This window comes from Pantherophis guttatus, chromosome 5 (genome assembly GCF_059756535.1).
Source record: "Pantherophis guttatus breed Tessera chromosome 5, ASM5975653v1, whole genome shotgun sequence".
Classification (NCBI taxonomy): Eukaryota; Metazoa; Chordata; class Lepidosauria; order Squamata; family Colubridae; genus Pantherophis; species Pantherophis guttatus.
In genome coordinates this window covers 60288519-60312678 of record NC_142067.1, presented here as the reverse complement: position 1 = coordinate 60312678, position 24160 = coordinate 60288519, and the positions used below count along the sequence as shown (strand labels likewise).

General features: G+C 39.4%; 1 protein-coding gene across 22 annotated transcripts in view; it reads right to left on the bottom strand.

Moving 5' to 3' along the window:
* The window catches only part of CASK (calcium/calmodulin dependent serine protein kinase), a 294102-nt gene that overhangs the window by 127267 nt on the left and 142675 nt on the right, over positions 1-24160 (bottom strand). For all 22 annotated transcript variants that reach the window (XM_034423848.3, XM_034423849.3, XM_034423852.3 and 19 more), the window contains 3 exons: positions 21072-21144; positions 15229-15331; positions 14212-14387 (listed from right to left, as the gene is read on the bottom strand). In XM_034423848.3, the coding sequence (XP_034279739.1) occupies positions 14212-14387; positions 15229-15331; positions 21072-21144 (352 nt within the window). The remainder of the gene's footprint in view (positions 1-14211; positions 14388-15228; positions 15332-21071; positions 21145-24160) is intronic.

Genomic DNA, 24160 nt, shown 5'->3' with positions numbered 1-24160 from the left:
TTGGACAATGTGATGAACGTGTGGGTGTGGGGCAGGGCTGTAAACTGCTAGCTGGGTGAAAACCTGGAAGCTTTCAGATTCGGGTTTTCCCAGATGTGCCAACATGACACCTCTAATAAATTGGAACTTTGAGGAAGCTCAGGCCTCGGAGTTTTATTTCGTTGGGGGTGTTCCTTGGAACCCTGACATTAACCTGAATCTCCTAAATAACTAAGCAGCACCTCGAAAGGAGGCTGAATGGAGTGCTGAGCCCCAGCACCAACCTAAAGCTTGGGTGGTGCGAAGACTCAGCGAAGATGGGAGAGAGGAGATTTCAGAGGGAGCCATGGGAGCACATACCTGAAGGTTTATCGAGACCTGGTATTCTCCTTCTGAAGGCGTGGTATGAGCCCTTGAAGCTGCAGTGGTGATGCAAAGCCTAGGCGTTCGGTCCAGGGAGATGGATTCCGGGAAAAGTTGCCAGCCTGATCCATCTCCAGAGATGGGATCGAAAGAACGATCGCCTGGATGTTGTCCTGTATCCAGCCCTCGTCAACCTGCCTTCATGCTACCCCCTGCAGAATTAATCCCCCCAGGCTGGCAATTCTGCTCCCCCTCTTACGGGATCACCATGGGCCCAATTTGCCCCAATGATCCCAGCACTGCCATGGGGTCTGATCCAGTAGCCAGCAGCGCTGCCGCTGCAGGTTCCAGTTCAGCCACCGGCATTCACCCTGCCGCCTGCCGCCGCACCCCAACAGGTCCCTGCTCCTCCTCCAATCGCAGTGGCAATTCCGCCAGTGAGGGCCCCGCCACCATGGTTTAGAGCGACATTTGACGGTAAACCTACCAAACTGGCCTATTTCCTCAGCCGAGTATGGTCTCATATAGATCAATATGGAAAGCAATACAAAACAGATCGCGACTTAGTATCTGTGATTGCAGAGAGGATGAATGAGAGAGATGCTGCTGACTGGATAGCCCAGCTGCATAATGAGGGGGTTGCTGAATTAAATGATGCTGAAGGTTTTGTTGATCTGCTCTGGGCCAGATTTGAAGATCAAGACCAAATCAACGCGAGTGAAGCCAAGATAAAGGTGATTAGTCATGGAAATCGACCCATAAAGGACTTGGTATGGGACTTTAGACGGGTCGCGGGGAACCTTGGACATTGGCCGGATAGAATACTTCTGCATTATTTTAAAGAAGTCAGAACCGCCTGTGGAATCCAGGAGGGGGAAGGGTGCCAGAGCGACTGCAAGACTGGTATACTATGTCAATAGCTCTTGATAGAGAAGTTCACCCACACCACAATCCCTCAGCTTAGACCCCCAGGGAGAACTTTGGCTAGATATCCTCTGACAAACCCTACTGAAACCCCTCCTGCTCAATCTACAGGGGTAATCAAATGCTACCATTGCAGACAAGTGGGTCATTGAGCTGCTGAGTGTCTGGCACCTGCGCCGGTTCCACAACCGCACCCCGCCACACCAGCCCAAGGCAGATGGGACCCACAAAAGCCCCCAGATGCCAGCAGAATTTCCCGGCAGACAGTCGAAACTTCTCTTACCCCTGGAGAGAGCGAAGAGACTGTGAGCAACGACCTGCCGCCTAGGCCAGCTAGTAGTAGCAGCGGCGAAGATGACCCAATGGTAAGTGGGACCATCTACCCCTTTGTGATCAAAGTCAAGCTGACAGTGCCAGAGACAAGGGTGCATGGAGAGGTAGCAGCAATAACATACACTGGCTGCATCCATTGCTTAATTAGCTTCCCCATTGTTGAGTAGCTAGGCATAAAGACACACCTCTTAAGCCGCCCTATATGCTTTCAGCAAGTAGACGGGACCTTAATAGGTGGCACCCCTGCTACACGGGTCACTGAGCTTGTCAGATTGGAACTAGGGATCCACACAGAACTCATTTGATTCATAGTAGCCCCAAAAATGGCAGAGTCAGTCATCCTGGGACTCGCCTGGCTAGACAAATGGGCCCCTACAATCAAATGGGAGGATGGCTACCAAAAAGTCATGATAGGGGTGGGGCCCTTGCCGCCCATCCCTCCTGAAGGTGAACCCACTGAGTCGAGCCCTCAGGGGCCCCATCAATGAGAGGTGGCCACAACGGCCATTGAAGTCCTACCTGGGACTCCCCAGGTCCCCAAGGAATACAGGGACCTGGCTGAAGCATTCAGTGAGGAGGAATGCAACATCCTTCCCCCTCATCGCCAACCTAACTGTGCAATTGAGATCGAGCCCAGGGCCAAACTCCCTAAACAAAGATGTACTCAATGACCCCAAAAGAGATGGCTGAGCTGAGGGAGTACATTGATATTAACCTAGCCCGAAGGTTCATCCAACCTGCAAAATCCAGAGTAGCCACGCCGGTGCTGTTTAAGGAAAAGAAAGATTTGGGGGGGGGGGGATGAGGCTCTACGTGGATTTTCGTCGAATAAATGAGGTATGCGTGGAAAACACCTATCCGCTTCCCCTCAAAGACCTACTGAACTACCTTTCAAAAGGCAAAGTGTTTATTAAACTTGACTTGAGAGAGGCCTACTACAGGGTGCACATAAAGGAAGAGGATGAGTGGAAGACTGCTTTCAACTGCCCATTAGGTAGCTTCCAATTCAAAGTCATGCCCTTTGGTCTCCAAGGAGCCCCTGCTATATTCATGCAATTGATTAATGAAGTGCTGCATGAACATTTATACAAGGGGTTTCTAGTCTACTTGGATGACATTCTCATATTCAGTGAGACATTAGAAGAACATGTGAAACTAGTCCGACAAGTACTAAAAAAACTGTTAGCCGCAAAACTTTATGCGAAGCTGTCCAAATGTGAGTTTCACAAGACTTCTCTGGACTTCCTGGGCTACTGAGTGTCAAACGAAGGCACAGAGATGGATCCTTGGAAAGTGCGAACCATACTTGACTGGCAGCCCCCTCACACCAGGAAACAGATGCAAAGTTTCCTGGTATTTGCTAACTTCTACTGGCAATTCATCCCAGCCTTCGCGGAAGTGGCTCTGCTGCTTACCAAACTGCTAAAGACAGGACCCTCCCCCACAAAGCCGTGGCCAACGCAGCCGTTAGCCTGGACGCTAAGCTGTCAAAAAGTGTTTGAAAGCTTGAAACGGCTGTTTGCAGAGAAGCCCATCCTTCAGCACCCGGACCCAAATAGGCAGTTCATTGTCCAGGCTGATGCCAGCAACGTTGCAGTGGCAGCAGTGCTCCTCCAGGAAGACCCCCAGGGATGGCTGCTTCCTTGCACATATGTGTCCAAAAAACTCATGGACACTGAGCAGAGATGGGCAGTATGGGAGAAGGAAGCCTTTGCTGTTCATTGGGCTCTTCTATCATGGTGGCACTTCCTAGAGGGAACCAAGATCCCCTTTGAGGTATGGTCAGACCATAAAAACCTCGAAGCCTTAAAGACCCCACGAAGGCTCTCCCCCAAACAGGTCCGCTGGGCGCAGTACTTCAAGTAGTTTGTTTTCAAGCTGAAATACATCCCAGGGGGAAAGAACCTGCTTGCAGATGCCCTCTCAAGGAGACCCCAATATGACAGCCAGAGGGAGGACGTCATCCATGCCATCATCGCGGACACGCAGAGTGTGGCGCAAGTCACTATCTGGAGACAGGCCAGCAGGTGGACTGATCCCTTGATGGGAAGCTAATTGCCGACTTGAAGGCAGCACTATCTACTGATCCATGGCTAGCCAACAATCGAGACACTTTGATGACCCGTGATGGACTAGCTTGGAAAGGTTCGAAAATTTACATCCCCAACAGCATGAGACTCCTGGTGCTCCAGTGTAGCCATGATTCTCGATTGGCTGGTCATTTTGGATTTCTAAAGACCCTTCATCTGATTAGACGGCAGTTTTGGTGGCCAAAGATGAAAGCTGATGTGAGGACTATGTAAAAAGTTGTGCCATATGTGCCAGCAATAAGACAAGACCGGGGTTTGCTTCAAGAGGTAGCTGAGCCCAGCCACCCATGGGAAGAAATAGCTATGGACTTTATAGTAGAGCTCCTGGAAAGTGTCAGAAATACTGTAATATGGACTGTGATAGACCTATTCTCCAAACAAGCCCATTTTATCCCTTGTTCTGGACTTGCCTCGGCTAAGAGATTAGCCAAGATGTTTGTCAAACAGATCTACTGGCTGCATGGAGTTCCGTGATGAGTGATCTCCGATCGAGGAGTTCAGTTGACCACTAAGTTCTGGAGGGAGTTCCTGAAGCCTGTCAGTTTTGGAAGACAATTTTCTTTTTTGCTTCTTAACTGCCACATATTTTAGCTGGGAAAGTTGGGAGGGGGTTGTTGGAGCGGTAGAAAGTTAGTCATAACAACATTCCGTATTCAAGGACTTTTGCCTGCGTCTGATGGACATTGCCTGAAGATTGTATCCGGTGGAGTGTGAAGAGTTGATTAGACAATGTGATGAACTTGTGGGTGTGGGGCAGGGCTGTGAACTGCTAGCTGGGTGTGAAAACCTGGAAGCTTTCAGATTCGGGTTTTCCCAGGTGTGCCAACATGACACCTCTAACAAATTGGAACTTTGAGGAACCTCAGGCCTCAGAGTTTTATTTCGTTGGGGGTGTTCGTTGGAACCTTGACACTAGACATACCCAATTCCTGCAACCGTTCTTCATATGTTTTAGCCTCCAGTCCCCTAATCACCTTTGTTGCTCTTCTCTGCACTCTTTCTAGAGTCTCCACATCTTTTTTTACATCGTGGCGACCAAAACTGAATGCAGCATTCCAAGTGTGGCCTTACCAAGGCATTATAAAGTGGTATTAACACTTCATGTGATCTTGATTCTATCCCTCTGTTTATACAGCCTAGAACTGTGTTGGCTTCTTTGGCAGCTGCTGCACGCTGCTGGCTCATATTTAAATGGTTGTCCACTAGGACTCCAAGATCCCTCTCACAGTTACTACTATTGAGCAAGGTACCACATATACTGTACCTGTGCATTTTGTTTTTCTTGCCTAAATGTAGAACCTTACTTTTTTCACCATTGAATTTCATTTCATTAGATAGCACCCAATGTTCAAGTCTGTCAAGATTCTTCTGTATCTTAAGCCTATTTTCTATTCCTGCCACTTGCAAATTTGATGAGTTCCCCATCTATCCCCTTTTCCAAGTCATTGATGAAGATGTTGAAGAGTACTGGGCCTAAAACAGGGCTTGGGGTACTCCACTGCATACTTTCCTCCATGTAGATGCAGTCCCATTGAATGCAGTTGGTCAGGCAGTTATGAATCTATCTGGTGGTGATGCTATCTAACCCATATTTTCCTACTTTATCTAGTAGTAGGTTATGGTCTACTTTATCAAATGCCTTACTGAAGTCCAAGTAAATTATATCGACTGTATTCCTCTGGTCCACTAATTTTGCCACTTTGTCAAAGAATGCAATAAGATTAGTCTGGCATGATCGTTTTTTGACAAACCCATGTTGGCTTTTGGTTATTACTTTGTTTGCTTCTAGGTGTTCGCTGATTCGTTGCTTGATTTACTTTTCCAAAATCTTCCCTGGTATTGAGGTCAGGCTGATAGGTCTGTAGTTTTCTGGATCTATTTTTTTTTCCTTTTTTGAAGATGGAAACTACATCAGCTCTTTTCCAGTCCTCTGGCAGTTCATGGAGATGAAAAGTCATAGTTTTTGTCTTATTTGATATTGTTTGGGGATTTAAAGGGTGGGCACAGGAGCAGTTACCTTCTCTCATTCCCATCTTCTCAAATCTCTCCCCAAAGGGCTGAAGTTGCCTCTGCAAATTGTGACTTTGGGACATAACAAGAACCCCATTTGCACCTTTTAAAAAAAGTTACCGTACTTTTAGGAGTATAAGACGCACTTCATCCCCTAAAAGTGAGTGAAAATTGCAGTACGTCTTATACACCACACCGAATGTTGCTGAAGCCCCCCCCCACCTGCCCCCACCCTTTGGTTGTTTTCAGCCTCTGTGCGTTGCATTTTCAACCAGTTCCAGGCGGTGGGGATCGCTGGTGGTGAATGGGCCGCGGTGGCAGGAAACAGGCTGTGGTGAACGGGCTGCGGCAAATGGGCTACACCAAATGGGCTGCGGTGACAGCGAACGGGCCACGGTGGTGGCAAACAGGCTGCAGCAAACAGGCATTGACGAATGGGCAAAGGCAGATTTTTTTTCTTGTTTTCCTCCCCCCCAAAAGGTAGGTGCATCTTATAGTCTGAAAAATGCGGTACATTGATTAAATTTAGCAACATGATATTGGGGGTGCTGGGACTTGTATATTGGTTTGGAAAGCCAGACTGGTATTTTCAAATAATGTTGTTCCTTAATTTTTTCCCATACTGATAGTAGTGCATTTCTAATATAATGTCTTTGAAAATAGCTATGTATCTTATTTTCCCCATACTATAAGGAAGCATGCCAACCTAATTGAAGGTTGTGTCCCTCTAAAGTTAATAGTCTTTTATGCCACAAATTAATCCATTCTTTCACCCATATAAGTATTGAGGCCTGATAATACAATTCCCAATCTGGCAACCCAAAGCCCCCTCTTTTTTTGGAATCTTGCAACATTTTCAGGCTTATTCTTACATTTTTCCCTAGCCAAATGTATTGTTTTGTTTTATTTAATTCTTCAAAATACCCTCCCCCCCAGCTTTACTGGAATTGTTTGAAATAAGTATAATAGGCTTGGTAAAATATTCATTTTTATAGTAGCTATTTTTCCTATCAACAACAATTTCAAGTTTTTCCATTTCTCCAAATCTGATTTGATTTGTTGCATCAGTTTCATATAATTATCCTCTTTAAATGTTTCACATTTTGCTGTTTATTTATTTATTTATTATTTATTAGTTTGATTTATATGCCGCCCTTCTCCGGAGACTCAGGGCAGCTTACAATGCTTTTAAGCAATAGCCTTCATACTTTTGTATATACCTGCTTAGTAGGGCTTTTGGCCCCCCCAAGTGGTGTTCTATTTTATACAAAGTCAGCTTATTGCCCCCACAAACCGGGTCCTCATTTTACCTTCCTCGGAAGGATGGAAGGCTGAGTCAACCTTGAGCCTGGTGAGAATTGAACTCGCAGTAATTGCAGGCAGCTGGCAGCTAAATACTACTTTAACAGCACTTTAGTCTACTGCACCACCAGGCTCTTAGCTGTTAGTTGTATCCCTAAGTACTTTACTTTACTTTCTTAACTATCTGTATGTCAATTTTTTCCATTAGCTCTCTTTTCTGTGTATCTGTAAGATTTTTAACTAGCTTTTTTGTCTTTTCTTTATTTTCAGTCCTGCGACTTTACCATACTGTATTCTTCTACTTTTTAAATTAACTTAGGTCCAGTTTCTAGTGGATATTCTAATATAAAAACCAAATCGTCCACAAACGCCTGTAACTTACATTTCTCTTTTTTTAATTCCATACCTTCTATTTCTTCGTCTTGTCTAATATTTCTAGTTAGCACTTCCAAGGTCAGTATAAATAGTAAAGGGGACAGTGGACATCCCTGTCTTGTGCCTTTTTTTATATCAAAATTCTCTGTCATGTCCCCCATTTACCATCACCTTAGCTGATTGTTTGTGATATATTGCTTTGATCATATTAAGAAATCTCTCCCCCAAATCCATGAATTTTAATTGTAATAACATAAATTGCCAATTAATGTTATCAAATGCCTTCTGTGCATCTAGAAAGATCAACACCATTTGTTTTCCAGGATATGTTTCATAATACTCCAATGTGTTTAAAGTCATTCTCATATTGTTTCTAATCTGCCTCTTTGGCAAAAATTCATTCTGATCTACATGTATAAATTCATTCAAAACCCTTTTTAATCTCTCTGCTATTATTGAAGAATATATTTTAAAGTCCGCATTCAATAAGGATATTGGCCTATGATTCTTTATCTGCATTAAATCTGAATCATCTTTTGGTATAAGAGTAATATTTGCTTCCATCCATGAATTTGGTATTTTCGCTTCTAGCAGAACTTCATTATAAACTTCCAACATAACTGGACCTAATGTATCTTGTAAATGTTTATAAAATTCTGTTGGTAACCCATCTGGCCCTGGTGTTTTATTATTCTTTTGTCTCTTAATCGTTTTTGTCAATTCCATAATAGTTATTCGTTCATTCAACATAGCCTTAACTGTTTTGGGTACTTTAGGAAGTTCAGATTGTTCCAGATATTGTTTTATTCAATTTTCCTCCTGGTCATACAGTTTTTCATAATACTCTTGAATTATTATTTTTTTATCCTCATTTTGGTAATAAAGAGTCCTTTTCTCATCTATTAGTCGATGTATCAGGGGTTTTTTATTTCTCTTTTTTCAGTTTACATGCCAACCATCTTCCTGGTTTATTTGCATTTTCAAAAAAGTTCTGTTTCACACTCTTAATTTTTTGTGCCAGTTCTTCTTTTTCCAATAAATTCAATTTATGTTTTATTAAGTCCATTTGATTTTTCAAATTCTTTTTTTGTGGTTCTTTCTGTAATTCTAATTCTAATCTTTAGTTCTTCTTCTAATATCTTTTTATTTTGTTTCTTCTTATTGTTTTTCTTTCCCATGTAAGTTATGACTAATCCCCGAATATACGCTTTAGCGGTATCCCATACAATTTGCAGGGAGGTCTCTTGTTCTCTTAAAAAAAAAAGCACAGTTCTTTTTCCATAGTTTGAATAAATTCCTTGTCTTGCAATATTGCTTGGTTCAATGTCCATCTCAATTTTGTCTTTTGTCCTTTCGATATAACTTTTACTGGATTGTGATATGCCCAGACATTTGGTTCTATTTCTAACTCTTCCACACATGCTTTCAATTCTGATGACATCCATTCATATTTATTCTTGACCAAGATTTATGTCTATTTGAGTAAAATGAGTATTTATTTTTCTTGGGGTGTGTTTCTCTCCATACATCTTGAATGTCTAGTTCTTCCATCATTTTAAAGAAGGTTTTAGGGAGTATTTTCCTAGCTTTTTAACCTATTTTATTACTCTTATAATCAAGTTCTGCATCTACAATTACATTGAAATCTCCAACCACACAAATATTTTCATATTCCAATTCTGTAATTTTCTTATGGAGTTTTCCATAAAACTCTTGTTTATTGTTTGGTGCATATATCCAGGGGTGAAATTTACTTACCTTCGCTACTGGTTTGCTACTGCTTGTGCGACACCTCTGTGCATGCATAGGACCTTCTGCGCATGTGCATAGGGCCAAAAACGGGACATGATGACGTCCCGGGCGGGTGGGCGGAGCCTCCCACTGCTGGTGCTACCAGTTCACCCGAGCTGGATAGAACCAGCTCAATTTCACCACTGCATATATTGCTATCAATAGTATCTGCTTATGATTCATTGTTACCTCCACCATCAATATTCTCCCATCTTCATCTGAGAAAATTTATCTAGCATTTGTTTCTTTTATATATAAAGCCACACCCTTTTCTTTTGCTGTGCTAATGAGAAGTATAATTTCCCAATTTTGAGATATTCCAATAATTTCCTGTATTGTTTTTTTAATGTGGACCTCTTGAAGGCAGATCAAATCTAACCTTAATTTTTCTAATTTATTTAAAAATTAGAAAAATTTCCTTTTATAGGTGAATTCAGTCCATTTATATTAATTGTTAGTAATTTTGTTTCTTCTTCCATTATTTACTTGTAGATTGGTTTTGTTGTTCTAGTTGTTCTTATTTTTCTCTGTTCTTTTGCTCTTGCTCCTTCTCTTCTTTTTTTTGCTCTGTTTCAATTTCCTTTTGTGTGCTTCCCTCTCCTAACAGTTCCTCTTGTTTTTTATCATCTATTTCTCTCTTCTCCTTTTTTCCTCATATGATGCAAAATACTGGTCATAGAATTGCTCTCCTTTGTCAATTGTATCCAGTCTGTGTCTTTTTTCCATCCAGGTCACCAATATTCCCTTGGGTATCACCATCCGAAGTTTACTTCATGCTTAGTTGTTTTGTCAAAAAATTGGTATTGTTTCCTTGTGTCTCTTACTCTTACCCTTTTACATAAATGACATGGTAAAACAAACCAAATCACTCCTCGCCCCCCAAAAAATAGGTAACTGAAGCATTGCCCTCCTGCTGTCAAGCCTGAATTTGATTGGGGTTGAAGCAATGCCTTGGAGTTCGATTTGTGATGGGTGCATTACTTGGAGCCTGACACGTGCTCTATGCAGATGACACTGTGATCCTCTCTAGGACACCAGTAGGCCTTAAAAGAGCCTTGCGAGCCCTTCTCCAGTACTGTAATTACAATAAACTGGACATAAATTATGAGAAAACAAAGATAATGGCCTTTGCAAAAAGGCCAAAACTTTATTTATGGTATTTAAATGGCCACAAAATAGAGCAGGTAACCACCTTCAAATACCTGGGGGTCGTCATTCAGGCCAATGGTTCAAGAAAAGCACATGGAGAATATGTAGCTGCCTTGGGTCAAAGATCAGCGAGCACCATTCTTAAATTTTTCCACACAAAGGGAGGATATTATGTCTCTGCTGCAATTAAGCTGTTTCTGGCTAAGTCGCTAGCACAGCTTCTTTATGGGACCTTGCTTCGACCGTCAGCTTCATGTTTTACATCATTAGAAATAGTTCAATCCAAATTCATTAGATCAATTCTCCAGATGCCATGTTGTGTCTCAAATGCACTTCTGCACCTGGAGACAGGATTGACAAAAGTCGAAGCAAGAATCAGTATAGCGTCCTTAAATCTCTGGCTAAAGCTTAACTTCTTTCCACAAGGTCTTGCTCCATTAATCCTCAAGACAAATTCTCTTCATCATGGATCAAGAGTCCAACCTTGCCAAACTAGGCTTCTCTCCAGCTTTAATACTCAAGATGGAGTATGATCTAGCAAGACAAACCTTGCGACAAAGGGTGGAGGATATCGAGAGGCAGGTGAACTTAGGGAAAGCTCTGCCGTTTCTGGCTCCAGATACCATTAGACGTGTTGTTGCTCTTGCCAACTATATTAGTCAGTTGGAGTCAGCAAACCATCGGAAAGCATTTGCACTCGCATGGTGCCATGCGCTTCCATTGGCCGTCCTGTATGGCAAGTATAAAAGGATACCATTCATGGAAAGACTCTGTCCCTGTGGCTGAGGAGAGGTGGAGACTGTGGGTCACATGCTCCTTAGATGTTCCTTTTATACGGAGATTAGGAAAAAATATATTCTTCCAATAACTGCTAGGTATACTGGCCATTCCGACACTATCTATCTTCAGTGGCTGCTTAAGGATGAACAGTCCATAACTACAGTGCAGGTGGCTAGATTCTGCGTAGCAGCACTGGGGATTCGTCAGAAACACATGTCTTCTCCACCATAGTGATGTATAACAATTGTGGCAAACCCTTTGCACTGCTTAGTCATTTCTCTTTTAGCATTGAACCTACAACGGGCCACACAGTTTAGGGATTGCAACTATCGTATGGTCAGACCATGTATAACTGACACTGGATTTTATTATAGATTTTAGTTGTTATTTATTATTGTATAGTAGAATTTTTAAATGTATCTATACTGAGTGCTTTTATTTGTTCTGGTCTCTGGTCTAAGAATGTAATAATAAATTGTTGTTGTTGTTGAGGACTAGAAAGAAATTAAAAGACGGTTGCTCCTGGGGAGGAAAGCTATGACAAAGTTAGACAGCATACTAAAAAGCAAAGATATCACCCACCAACAAAAGTGAATATAGTCAAGGCTATGGTTTTCCCAGTTGCAATATATGGCTGTGAAAGTTGGACCATAAGGAAGGCTGAGAGTCAAAGAATTGAGGCCTTTGAACTATGGTGCTAGAGAAGACTCCTGAAAGTCCCTTGGACTGAAAGGCGATCAAACCGGTCAGTCCTAGAGAAGATCAACCCTGACTGCTCTTTAGAAGGCCAGATCCAGAAGATGAAACTGAAATACTTTGGCCACTTAATGAGAAGGAAAGACTCACTGGAGAAGAGCCTAATGCTGGGAACAATTGAGGGCAAAAGAAGAAGGGGACGGCAGAGAATGAGGTGGCTGGATGAAGTCACTGAAGCAGTCGGCGTGAGCTTCAATGGTCTCCGGGGGATGTAGAAGACAGGAAGGTCTGGAGGAAAGTTGTCCATGGGGTCGCGATGGGTCGGACACGACTTCGCAACTAATAACAACAAGAAAATGGAATACGTATGCCTATGTTTTGAAGAGTGAAGTAAATATGACAGGTATATAATTGAAATTAAAAAAAAGTTATTACTGAACACTATAAAAGGTCAGGGAGGAGAACTTTCATTCACAATTAGAGGTAGTCCTTAACTTACAACAGTTTGTTTAGTGACCATTCAAAGTTACAACAGCACTGAAAAATGTGGCTTATGAAAGTTCAAAGTTTTTCAAAGTTAGACCTTTGCAGCATCTCCATGATCATGTGATCAAAATTCAGATGCTTGGCAACTGACTCATATTTATGACTGTGGATGTTTCCCAAGGTCACGTGATTCCTTTTTGTGACCTTTTGATTAGCAAAGTCAATGAGAAAGCCAGGTTCATTTAACAACTGGGTTACTAATTTATCAACTGTAATGATTCACTTAACAATTATGGCAAGAAAGGTCATGTGGGGCAGTGGACGGGAGGCTCATCACGTGGGATGAGGTGAGGCAAGGCAGGATATGGAGCAGCTGCTACCAGAAACCATTGGCCAGTGCACGCTTGCATCCTTTGTATGCGGGGGCCAATGGTTTCTGGCAGGAGCTGCAGCCTGCTAGCCCCTCAGCTGGCACACTCTGCAGCTCTGGAGCCCACTGCTACCACCGGGCTGGTAGTCCAAATAGCAGGTGCGGCGGTAGCATCAGCAGCAGGTGGAGGGAGGCATGTGATGCAGACCGCTGAACACACTTACTCCATCCCACTGTCTGTTTTTGCTTGCAGTTAGAGAGGTCACTGCTGGTCATCTTCTTCTCGGCCCCCTCGCGGGTCTTGCCCTTGGCTTGCGCGTGGAGTGTTTCCCCCATGCACCCGATACACCTTACCTCCGCCATGGCCGCCCAGGCCCAGCAGAGACAGGGGGAGGCATGCGATCCCGGCTGGGCCTGGGTGGCCATAACGTTGATGGGGATATGGCTTTTCCCACTCGTGGTGGCTGTCTTTTACCTGCTGGGCCTAGGCATGCTCTACCACCTCTACTTGGCCTTTCTAACTGGCTACTTTGCCTCCTTCGTGTTGAGTGGGCCTGGTGTTTCAGGTAGTGATGGCAGATCACAGATCTAAGGCTGGCCGCAGTCTGGTTCGGATGGCTGCCACCAGGTTGCAGATCAGTGCCCGGCTGGCCTGGGCCAGGCCGAAGCCACGCGGGCCAGTCCTTTGCTGTTTCTCGGGCAGCCCCACAGGCCAGATCTAACCACCTTGTGGGCCAGATATGGCCCGTGGGCCTTCAGTTTGACACCCTTGGTCTACATTAACAAAGTAGAGTTCCAGTATTTCTTATAAACTCTGTTACCCAACCTGTCTATCTCGAAGAGGTAAAATATACTATTAAAGAAAACAAGAGGCAGTGGGTGTTGAAAATCCTATTAGAAATGTACAAACATGGGAAAAAACACAAGTTTGTTGCATATTTGAGTAACAACAACATGGATTAGTATATAATTGTAGAATATATTCAGTTGAGCTTCTGATATGTAACATGTAACGGCAGATTAGATTTATTTCTCATCAAAATGGCATTTGAAAATCTAAAAAATGGAACTAAAATGGAAAATATGTAAATTATGCTACCAGGTCTCAATTCACCATAATTTGACTACCAGACTTGGGGGCAGGGCATATGTGGAAAGAGAACTATTTCCTTTATGCTTTCTACTTTATTTCAAAGACAACTAGCTTATCACATTTGAAAGAGAATGCTTTGTATAAAAACCAGAAAGGAAATACAAATACATGTCAGAAAATGACTGACTTTCTTCCCATGTTACCACAGACTTTATAACAAATCCAGTTTTGGCTTTATGTACTATAGTCTATTTCCTTGCTTTGTTTTAACTGTATGGAATTTTTCTGTTGCTGTTTTGTCAAAATATGTCTTAATAGTAAAACCCATGATTGTATTTGTATTTTAAGTGCTTTGTATACCTGTATATAAAGTTGTGTGGCAACTACAATTAATGAAAATGGATTAGCATTTGCAAATGTGTTTTTGAAATGAAAATTTCTAAAACATTTTTCTTGAGGTAAGTACTTACCTTGTATTTTCCTTTGATAATGCCTTCAAACAATCTTTCTTTTGTACCATAAAAAGGTAAACAACCACTAAGCAGAATAAAAAGAATAACTCCACAGCCCCACACATCTACAGGCTTTCCATAAGGCTCTCTTTTTACTACTTCTGGAGCCATAAAATGAGGAGTTCCTACACGTCCTAAAATAAAATAAAAAATGTATTATTTTTAAAGATGGCAGAGGAATACAAATCAAAATTTTACATTGTATTTATCATATTTTATTTAGTTACGTGATTTATCTGCCAAATATCCAACCTAACTGAGCTTGAGAGCTTGAGTCCAAAAAGACTAAATTGCTGTTAAATTGCTGTAATTGCTGTTGTAATTGCTGCAAAAGTGTTTCAACAAAATACTGAGTGAAGGGTCTGAATACTTATGCCAATATGATATTTCAGTTTTTCTTTTTAATAAATTTACAGACATTTCTAAAATTGTGTTTTCACTTTGTCATTACGGAGTGTAGATTAATGGAAAAAAATGATTTTCAACAACTGTAGAATCATGCTGCAGCATTAAAAAATTGACAAAAGTGAATGGGATCAGAATACTTTCTGAATGCACTGTACATGCATAATTCCTGAGTTAAGAGGAGCTAATTTGTCTGTGAAACACTGGTTTTGTTCATTCTCAAAAAGGCAATCCCCAAAGTTTTGCTTAATCAGGCTAGAATAGACAGTGCTAGGTTGCAGCAAAGACTTCAATTAAAGAAATTCACATTTAAACAAAATATGAAATATATTTAATAAATACATTATTTTATTTTATTTTTCATTCTTAAGCATGGTTTACTTTGCAAATTTTTGATAATTGTTTCTTAATTATCACTTGCAGAATATTCAAGTTGCACAACTAGACTGTTCTGTTTTGTTTTTTATAAACAAGCTATTTTCTTATATCATTATAAGTTCATCCTTGGTAAATTTCACCCAAACTAAAAAAAATGTTTACTGAACATGATATGAAATAGTCATTACTTACCTCCGGCGACAAGTCCTGATTCTCCTAATTGAATAGCAACACCAAAACCACCAAGTTTTACAGGAGCTGAATTTTCCTTTGAAGCAAGTAGTACACAGTGTGGCTGAAATGATAAAATCACCCTGATGATTGATATCAATTTATTATGGCACCAGAATATATGTGTACAATAGTCATTGACAGGGGACAGGGTGCATCATGCATAGTTAAAATAGGCTCAAGTCAGATGGCACTCAATATGCTAGTGAGGAAACTAAAAAAATGTTGGAGTGCCAATGGTATTTAGAATGTGGCTAGATTAAAGCCTTTGCAATAACCAGTTTCTTACTACCCAGGAGGAAAAAAAAAATCCAAAGCTGCAAAGAAGTCAGAATTACGGTGGTAATATGGAATATGAAAAACATGATTATGGGAAAGCTGTGAATACTGAAACAGGCAGTAAAAGATAACAAAATTACAACTTGACATTTTAGGCATCAGTAAATTGAGATGGACTGGGATTGGACACTTTCCACTCAGAGGATCATACTATATTACTCAGGATATGAAAAACAAATTAACTAATAGCAAATAACAAATTAACTATTAACAAATGGTGTTGTTGTTATAGATAGGAAGGGTGGAGAAAGAACAGTATGCAATCAATGATTCCATAATATTACTTAGCCTTCATACAATCCTTTAATATGACAATCATCCAGGTTTATGCTCCAATCATCAATGAAGAAGAGGCTGAGGAGTTTTATATCAAGTCCAATTTGAAACCAACAGAACATGCAAACAAGATACTTATGGCTGGAGAGTGGAATACAGAAATAGGAAATTTTGAGGAAAATGTAGTTTGATTGCATGGCTTAGAAAACTGAACTAAAGCAGGACAGCAGTTTATTAATTTCTGCCATTCCAATGATTTCTTCATAACCAACACTATCTTCAAAAAACAAACAAAAAACCCCCTAAAACAATGTTGCATACAAGAAATCACCAGATTTACTTACACAGAAATCCAGCTGGCCATATGATTGTTAAAAGGTGAAGAAGCTCAATTATAGGATCAAAGACATGATAAAGTGCTGTTTGTGGAACAGATCATGAATGCTCATGTGCACATTCCAAGTGAAGCTAATGAAATAGAAAGTAACCAAATTCCACAATATGAAAAAATAAAACTCATCATTTTCATGGAGAACATCAGGAATCACTTTGAAGTTCTGAACGGCACTGATTGGGAACCAATCAGTGAAGTTCAGAACTTCTATGAAACTTCAATGGAATGAAATCATAGAAGTTGCTAAGGATGAAGGAGAAGACTATCAAAGCCCAAAAAACAGAAGAAAGCAAACTGAGTGAAAGAATATATTGCCAAGAGAAAAGAAGCCAAAGCCAAGAAAAACAAAGATCTCAGGAAGGGAGAATTTCAAAGAGCTGTTAGAAGCAGTACAGGTAGTGCTTACCTACTGACTGCCTTATGCCTTATCTAGTAACTGTTTGAAGTTACAGTGGTGCAAACAACAACAACAAACAAACCAACAAAAAAGCTTTGCAACCAATCCTTGCATTTACAACTACTGCAGCAGCCACAGTTTACATGATCACCATCTGTGTGCTTCCCAAATGGCTTGCAAATTAATACAGGTAAGAGTTAATGAAGAACATGGAACTAAAATTTCAAGTTGTGGTCATATGATGTTTTACTTAACAACTGAAGAAGTGATGCATAAATCTGTTGCAGTCACACAGTTTTCCACTTAATGACTGTAGTGCTTTGCCACAAAGTGTCTATATGGTCCCAATTGTGGTTGCTAAGCAAGGACTATATGTATTACAAATCTGTAAAGGTATCAGAGATGGGAACAAGAAAAGTCTTTCAAAACATCTCCAAACTCCAGAGGAGGTTACATCCTCAATTTGCTAAAGGATGCCAATGGACAAATAATAACTGATTCAAAGAGAAAAAAAATGATGGAAGGAGTAAACTGAAATCCTGTGCAGCAGAGATGCCAATGTCCAAGATACCTTAGAAGACATTCTCTATCTACAAGAACCTCAGTACTAGAAGAGAATGAAGTTATAATAGCAGTCTGATCATCATCAAGATGGAAGGCTACATACAGTACATTGATGGAATATATACAGATACTGTATATTAAGCAACTGAAGAAAAACCAGTAAAAATTTTAAACAAATTTTGCCATCTAATTTGGATAACATCATAGTGGCCATCAAATTTGAAGAGGTCAGTCTACATACTAATATTAAAGAAAAGAGGGTACTTAACTGAGGGTACTAACTATTGTATTGTATCATTAACTTCGCACACTGGCAAAATAATGCTTAGGAACATCCAATGCAGATTAAAGCCTTACATGGAAAAGGATATAGATGTTTAAATTGGTTTCAGAAAAAGTCAAGTTGTAAGTAACATTGTGTTGATGCCACTAGATAACAAAAAGCCAAGAAATGCAGAAAAGAAGCCAATATGGTTATCAAAAAGATCTTTGATTATGCTGATTATGTCATCCATTAACATTTTTATTGCGTTATGAAATATTATAAAATACAAAATAAACAGAAAAGCAGTGGGGGGGGGGGGGGAGAGAAAGGTGAAAGAGAGGTGAGGAAAAATAGGAAGAAAAAAAGAAGCATTGATTTCCGACTCTCTTTGTTACAGTAAAATAAGGCATTAACATCAAATCACAACTTTTTGCTTCTTCATAATAATATGTACAAGCCATTTCTATAAAGATCTACCATCTAGCATCTTATCAAAGATGCTTTTTTTTATTCCAGATGTTACCAATACTTACTGATAATCTATTTAAACAATGGCAGAAGGATATTTCTAAGTTCATATGATGGGGAAAAAAACAAGTTCTAAGTTCATATGGCAGGGAAAATTATATCTAATTTTTAGATTAAAAAATATCTAATTTCTAGATATAAATTACTGCAAGGTGCTAAGTAAAGAGGGGGGTTTGGGTCTACCAGATATGAAATTGTACTTTGATGCATGTTGCTTGACCTGGGCATAAGAATGGGTGAGCCTCCAGAATAAGAGGTTACTTGAACTAGAGGACCATGAATTAAGATTTGGATGGCACAGCTACTTATGCAGTGGTGCAATTCAGCCGGTTCTATCCGGATTGCGTGAACTGGTAGCGGCAGCTGCGGGAGGCTCCGCCCATCTGCCCTGACATCATTTTTTACCCTCTGTGCATGTACGAAATGCTCTGCCCATGCGTGTAGGTGCACGTGCGAGCGCTCACATTTGCGAATCGGTAGCGAAGGTAAGTGAATACCACCCCTGTACTTATAGTATGATAAATCTAAAGTCAATGTTGATTTCAATAGCCATTTTGTTAGACATGCCATACTAAGAGTTTGGAATAAATATAAAACAAGGCTCTCTACAAAGTTGACACTTTGGATGTCACCACAGAAAGCCTTTTTCAGAAAAGAAATGGAGGCAAAGCCAAACTGGTTGACGTATGGAAAAAATTTATCTTTCAACTCTGGTGACCCAATATTAAAGCCAAGAGAAAAACTCAAATCAGAAGGTTATGTTTGCCATTGGTTTACTTATCAACAACTGAAAGAAAGGCTTAAATTGGATAAAAAATGTTATGGATTTGACTTTGTTAAAAATGAACTGGAAATTTTATTATGTGGCAACGATGAACATATTGCTAAGATCTATAAAATGTTATTGAAATTAAATTTGGAAAATGAACATGTAAAATATTGTATGATTCAATGGGCAAGGAACTTTGGATGTAATGTGATGCTTGAACAATGGGAAAATATGTGGACGAAGAGTTTAAAACTCACATTAAATTACAATCTAAAAGAAAAAATTTATAAGATGATGTATCGTTGGTATTTAACACTAGATAAATTATCTAAGATGTATAAAGGTATGCCAAATGAATGTTGGAAGTGTAAAAGTAAAGAGGGGACTTTTTGTCATCTATGGTGGACATGTGATAAAGCAACATTTTTTTTGAGTATGATTCATATTTTAATACATTTTTTTTTGAAAATGGAGAGAAAAATGAAACCAGAACTTTTCCTTTTGGGTTTAATGGAAAAAGAACTGGAGAAAAAAATTGGAACTTTGTTATTATATGTCGACAGCAGCAAGACTTGTATGGACAAAAATGGAAGGACATGATTTGATTTCTATTATGGACGAATGGTTGCAGAAGTTGATAGAGTTGGCTGAAATGGCAAAATTGACCATTTTGATTAAAGAAAAGAACATAAGTACTTTTGTTTCCACATGGAGACCGCTTCTGAATTTCATGCTTGATGTGGAAAAGAATGAAACTTTGACTTTGGGCTTTACCGATTAGACTGATTATGCTGACTATGTCAAGCTGTGGAATGTCTTTAGGATAATGGGAATTCCAGAACATCTCATTGTCTTCAGAAGAAACCTATATGCAGGTTAGGAAACCATAGTATGGATGGAACATAGGGAAACATGCTTCAGATCAGCAAAGGAGAGACATAAGACCAAAATAACATATAGCAGTAAGCCTTAGAACCAAAAATAAAAATACTGAAAAGGTGAATACCTTCTGATTTTAGGATCAACTGTCAACAACAGTTGATATTAATAGTTGATGAAGGACAGGGGAGCCTGGTGTGTTATGGTCCATGGGGCTGGAAGAGTCAGATATGACTCTGCAACTGAACAACAATAATCATAAATAAAGAAATAGATTTCAAACTATGGTGAAGTAATAATGAAAGCCTGGGAAAAGACAGTCAGATGCTAAGATGTGTCTATATCTACAAAGATCAAAATCATGCAGGCAACAATTTTTCCTATGACACCCTACAGAAGCAAAAGTTGGATTTTGAAGAAGGATTGAAAGAGAATTGACACTTTTGAATTTGTGGGTTGGAGAAGACTCTTAATAAAATAGCATGGATAGTCAAGAAAACAAACAAATTGATTGTAGAGTAAATCAATCTAAAGTTCTCACTTGAAGCACAAATTACAAGGCTCAAATTATCATATTTTGAATATATTATGCAAAGAACTGACTCTGTTGAGAAGTCTGTAATATTGAGAAAGGTAGAAGAAAAGATAGGAAGAGGATGACCAGCGGCAAGATGGATGAATTGAATTACAGTGGTGATGGATTTAGTGTTGGGATGATCTGAAGGACGGGTTGGGGACTGCTCTTCTTAAAGTAGGTCTATTTATGTGGTCACTAAGAATCTGCACCAAGTGGATAATTCATAACTATATTTAAATTGTAAATTATCTACCTCAATTTCTAAACTGCACTTGTTTTGTAATTATAACTACATAAAAGTATATACTTTTATATAGATTATTCAACTGTATTATATTTGAGCATTATTTATGAAATGATACAGATACAGTAAACAGATTAAAAAATAGAATTATTGACTGCATCAGATCTGGATTCAATAATAGAACACCCAAAAAATAAACAGACCACCTGTACAAAAACACATTTCTAGCTCTCAGACTAAAGAGTGTGGAAAATGTTTTGAATTTAAACAGAGCTCAAAATTGGTGTTTTAAATTCAAAATACTTCACATTCTAAATGCAAAGTGGATATAGGAATTTTGTTAGAAAGAAAAAAGAAAAAAAGATAATGTTTTTAATATTATATTATAATATATTATATTTTATGTGTGTGCACTTGTGAACCTTACCACATGAAAAGGTTCAATTGTTTTACTATTTTGTCCAAAACTCCAAATTAATAGATGCACTTGACTGAGTAAAACAGAGAAACCAAGCAACAATAAATAATACAAACACTTACATGGATATTTTTCCTGTAATTATATGACTTACCTTCACATCCCTGTGAATTATATTATTATCATGACAATAGCGCAGTGCTTCCAATATCTGTCTCATGTAATGACTGCAAAACCAAACATGCAAATAAGTTATAAGCACTGCAAAGAAAAATAGGCATAAAATTCAGGTTGTTTGGGCACAATATTTTAGAAATTCAAAATCATCGGGGTCTTATTTACATTACATGTACTTTGAAACCTAAGACTGTAACATTTCTCTCCAGAAAGAAGTCCTGTAAGAAAAACTTGCTTCTAAATAAGTATCCATAATATCATGATGTTGTTTATTGGTGAGACTATATTCAGAGTTCTCAGAGCAAGATATAATCTATACAATTTAAAATCAAAGTCCAATAAAAGAATCTAATGAAAATATAAACATCCTTTTAACAAAATATTAGAGTTGAAATTAACATACATTCCAATCATAGTAATATAGTTTAAAACAAGACAGACATGAGCTAAAAAGACAACATAATGCCCTTGTATATTATATTTAATTAATTTAACATTATTTAAAACACTTCAGTAAAAACAAAAAGATCTTTTCCTGATGTTTGAAAGGACAGTAATTAGCGTAACTAATCAGAGTTGTTGTTGTTGTTGTTGTTGTTGTTGTTGTTGTTGTTATTATTATTATTAATTAAATTTTTATACCGCCCTTCCCCCGAAGGACTCAGGGCGGTGAACAGCCAAGATTAAAATACATACAATATGAAAATTAAAATAATTTAAAACATAATTCAATTAATTTGGCTTCCCCAATTTGAAACCCCTTACCCATAAAATTAACCAGTTAAAAACTTTTAAGACAGCCCGGCTTGCTGAAATAGAACAGTCTTCAGGGCCCGGTGGAAAGTACGGAGGTCCGGGATCAGTCGTATCCCTGGGGGTAGCTCGTTCCAGAGGGGGAGTGTCCCCACCGAGAAGGCTCTCCCCCTGGGGGCCGCCAGTCGACATTGCTTGACCGGCAGCACCCTGAGGAGACCCTCTCTGTGGGAGCGTATTGGCCGGTGGGAGGTTATCGGTGGCAGAAGGTGGTCTCGTAAATATCTAGGCTCTAAGCCTAGGCCCTAAGAGTTGCTTGAAACCAGGAGGCACATAAATTTAATAAATTATTATTATATTAAAATGTTGAGAGAGGGCACACCCTGAAATAAAAACACCGATATGAAGACTCTTTCCCTTGGATTCATCCTCTATATTTCAAATGGTGAGGAACTTGTGCTAACCACTTGTAGAATGGAAGAAAAACTTGTAATTTTAACTATTTGAATAGTCACCTGTGCATTAATAAAAATAGATAGATAAAATAGAAAAATAGATAACTAGCAATCTTATTTTATGGAGGAAGAGCAAGTACCTGATCAGGAGACAAGTTCAGATAAAAATATCTGGATAAAGATTGCATCTGCCCTGATTTAGTGTAATCCACATAATAATGACCTTTGCATAAATAAAGTGTAGGAGGAATGCGCCAAATCCTTGGAGAGTTTAGGGTAAAAAGATAGCAGAAGAGAATATTGAAAATGGTCAAAGTCTAAAGGAAGAAAATATGCAGTGTCTACTCATAACTATGAAAGTAAGACATGGCACACCAATGAGCAAGGAACTGATCACTAATTCAGCATGCTCATGTGAATGCCATCAAATTGCCACACTGAATGTGACAAAACTAACAATAAAGATTCAGGATCATTTCAGGAAAATTTACAACTCTATGACAGAACTAGAGATTAACATAAAGTAAAGATTGTGAAGGTTTTTCAAGAACATTCCATGCCCAGATGACAGAATATTGGGTCATCATCCACTAGTAGGGATACAACAAAATGTTTTTAAAGTAAATATGTGTGAGGATAAAAGCCGAATCTATGACTTTAATGACAGAAGAAATAGAAAAACTACTTGTAGAGCAGGGGTGTCAAACCTACTGCATCACATTGCCGTCACGTGATGTTTTGTGACATTTTTCCCATTCACGGAGCTGGGGTGGCTGTGGCCTGCATGTGACGCATTGTAGAGGAAAGAATCCAGAACTGATCTGTACTTATAAAGAAAATCATGTACTGTGCAATCTTTCCTGGGGCTAATTCATTACTACCAAGTGCTCAAATACAGGCAAATTTTAACAATGTTATATTCAGGATCTTCAAGGAATGGGTATTACACAAACCAATCCAGTGTGGTCTGAAAAATTACAGATTGCATTTGAGCAGCATTAAGTCGCAGATATCCTTTATTACAACTCCAATCTTGGATAAAGCAATTGTGGTAACAACTGATGCCTCAGAGTGAGTCACTACCTGAAGTTAGTACAGAGCATGCTCATTTGGTGGAATTTCTGAATAAGAAACTACCCAAACTACAGTACCTAACTACTCATTGGTCTGTGTTAGAGAAAGATTATATATGCCCTTGAGAACAACATCACTTACATGTAGGGCTAGGTTCAACTGTTATTTTGAACTCAGAATTGACCATGCATTGTTGAAATGGCTATAGGAAACTCACCAAAAGAAATTTGTATATTTTAGTTTCATCCTGCTGGTGCATAGTTTTAAAACTGAGTATATTCAGGGGAATAAAAAATAGTGGTATAGTGGCAAACTATTGAAGGAGCACAACTACTTATATGGAAGAGTAGGGGAGGATGATCTAGTAATGGAAGATACTGTCTACTGATATATTGACAGATCTAAGCCCAAAGACAATATAGTGAATGTGAACTTGGAGAAACAGTGGTGGGGAATCTTGGTAGTACAGAACTGTTCCACGGAGGAGATTCCAGAGAGAAACTCAAATTAAAAGACTGTGAAATCCTGAGCTGGATTGGGCAGAGAGGGAAGAAATTATGCCTAGAATCTCTCAGGACGTATCTATTAGGGTACTGAGTTATAGTTTTAGTTTGGCAAAATTCTGTCCATAGGTGTAAGCACACAAAGGATTGGAAATCAATTGGATTTCACTATTTCAGGGAAGCAAGAGGTCCAGAAATAATTAAGAAAGAGAAAATATCTGTTTGCAGAAATTGCTACTATGAAAAGTAAATGTTTAGAAATGCTGCTTTTAAAGTAAAAT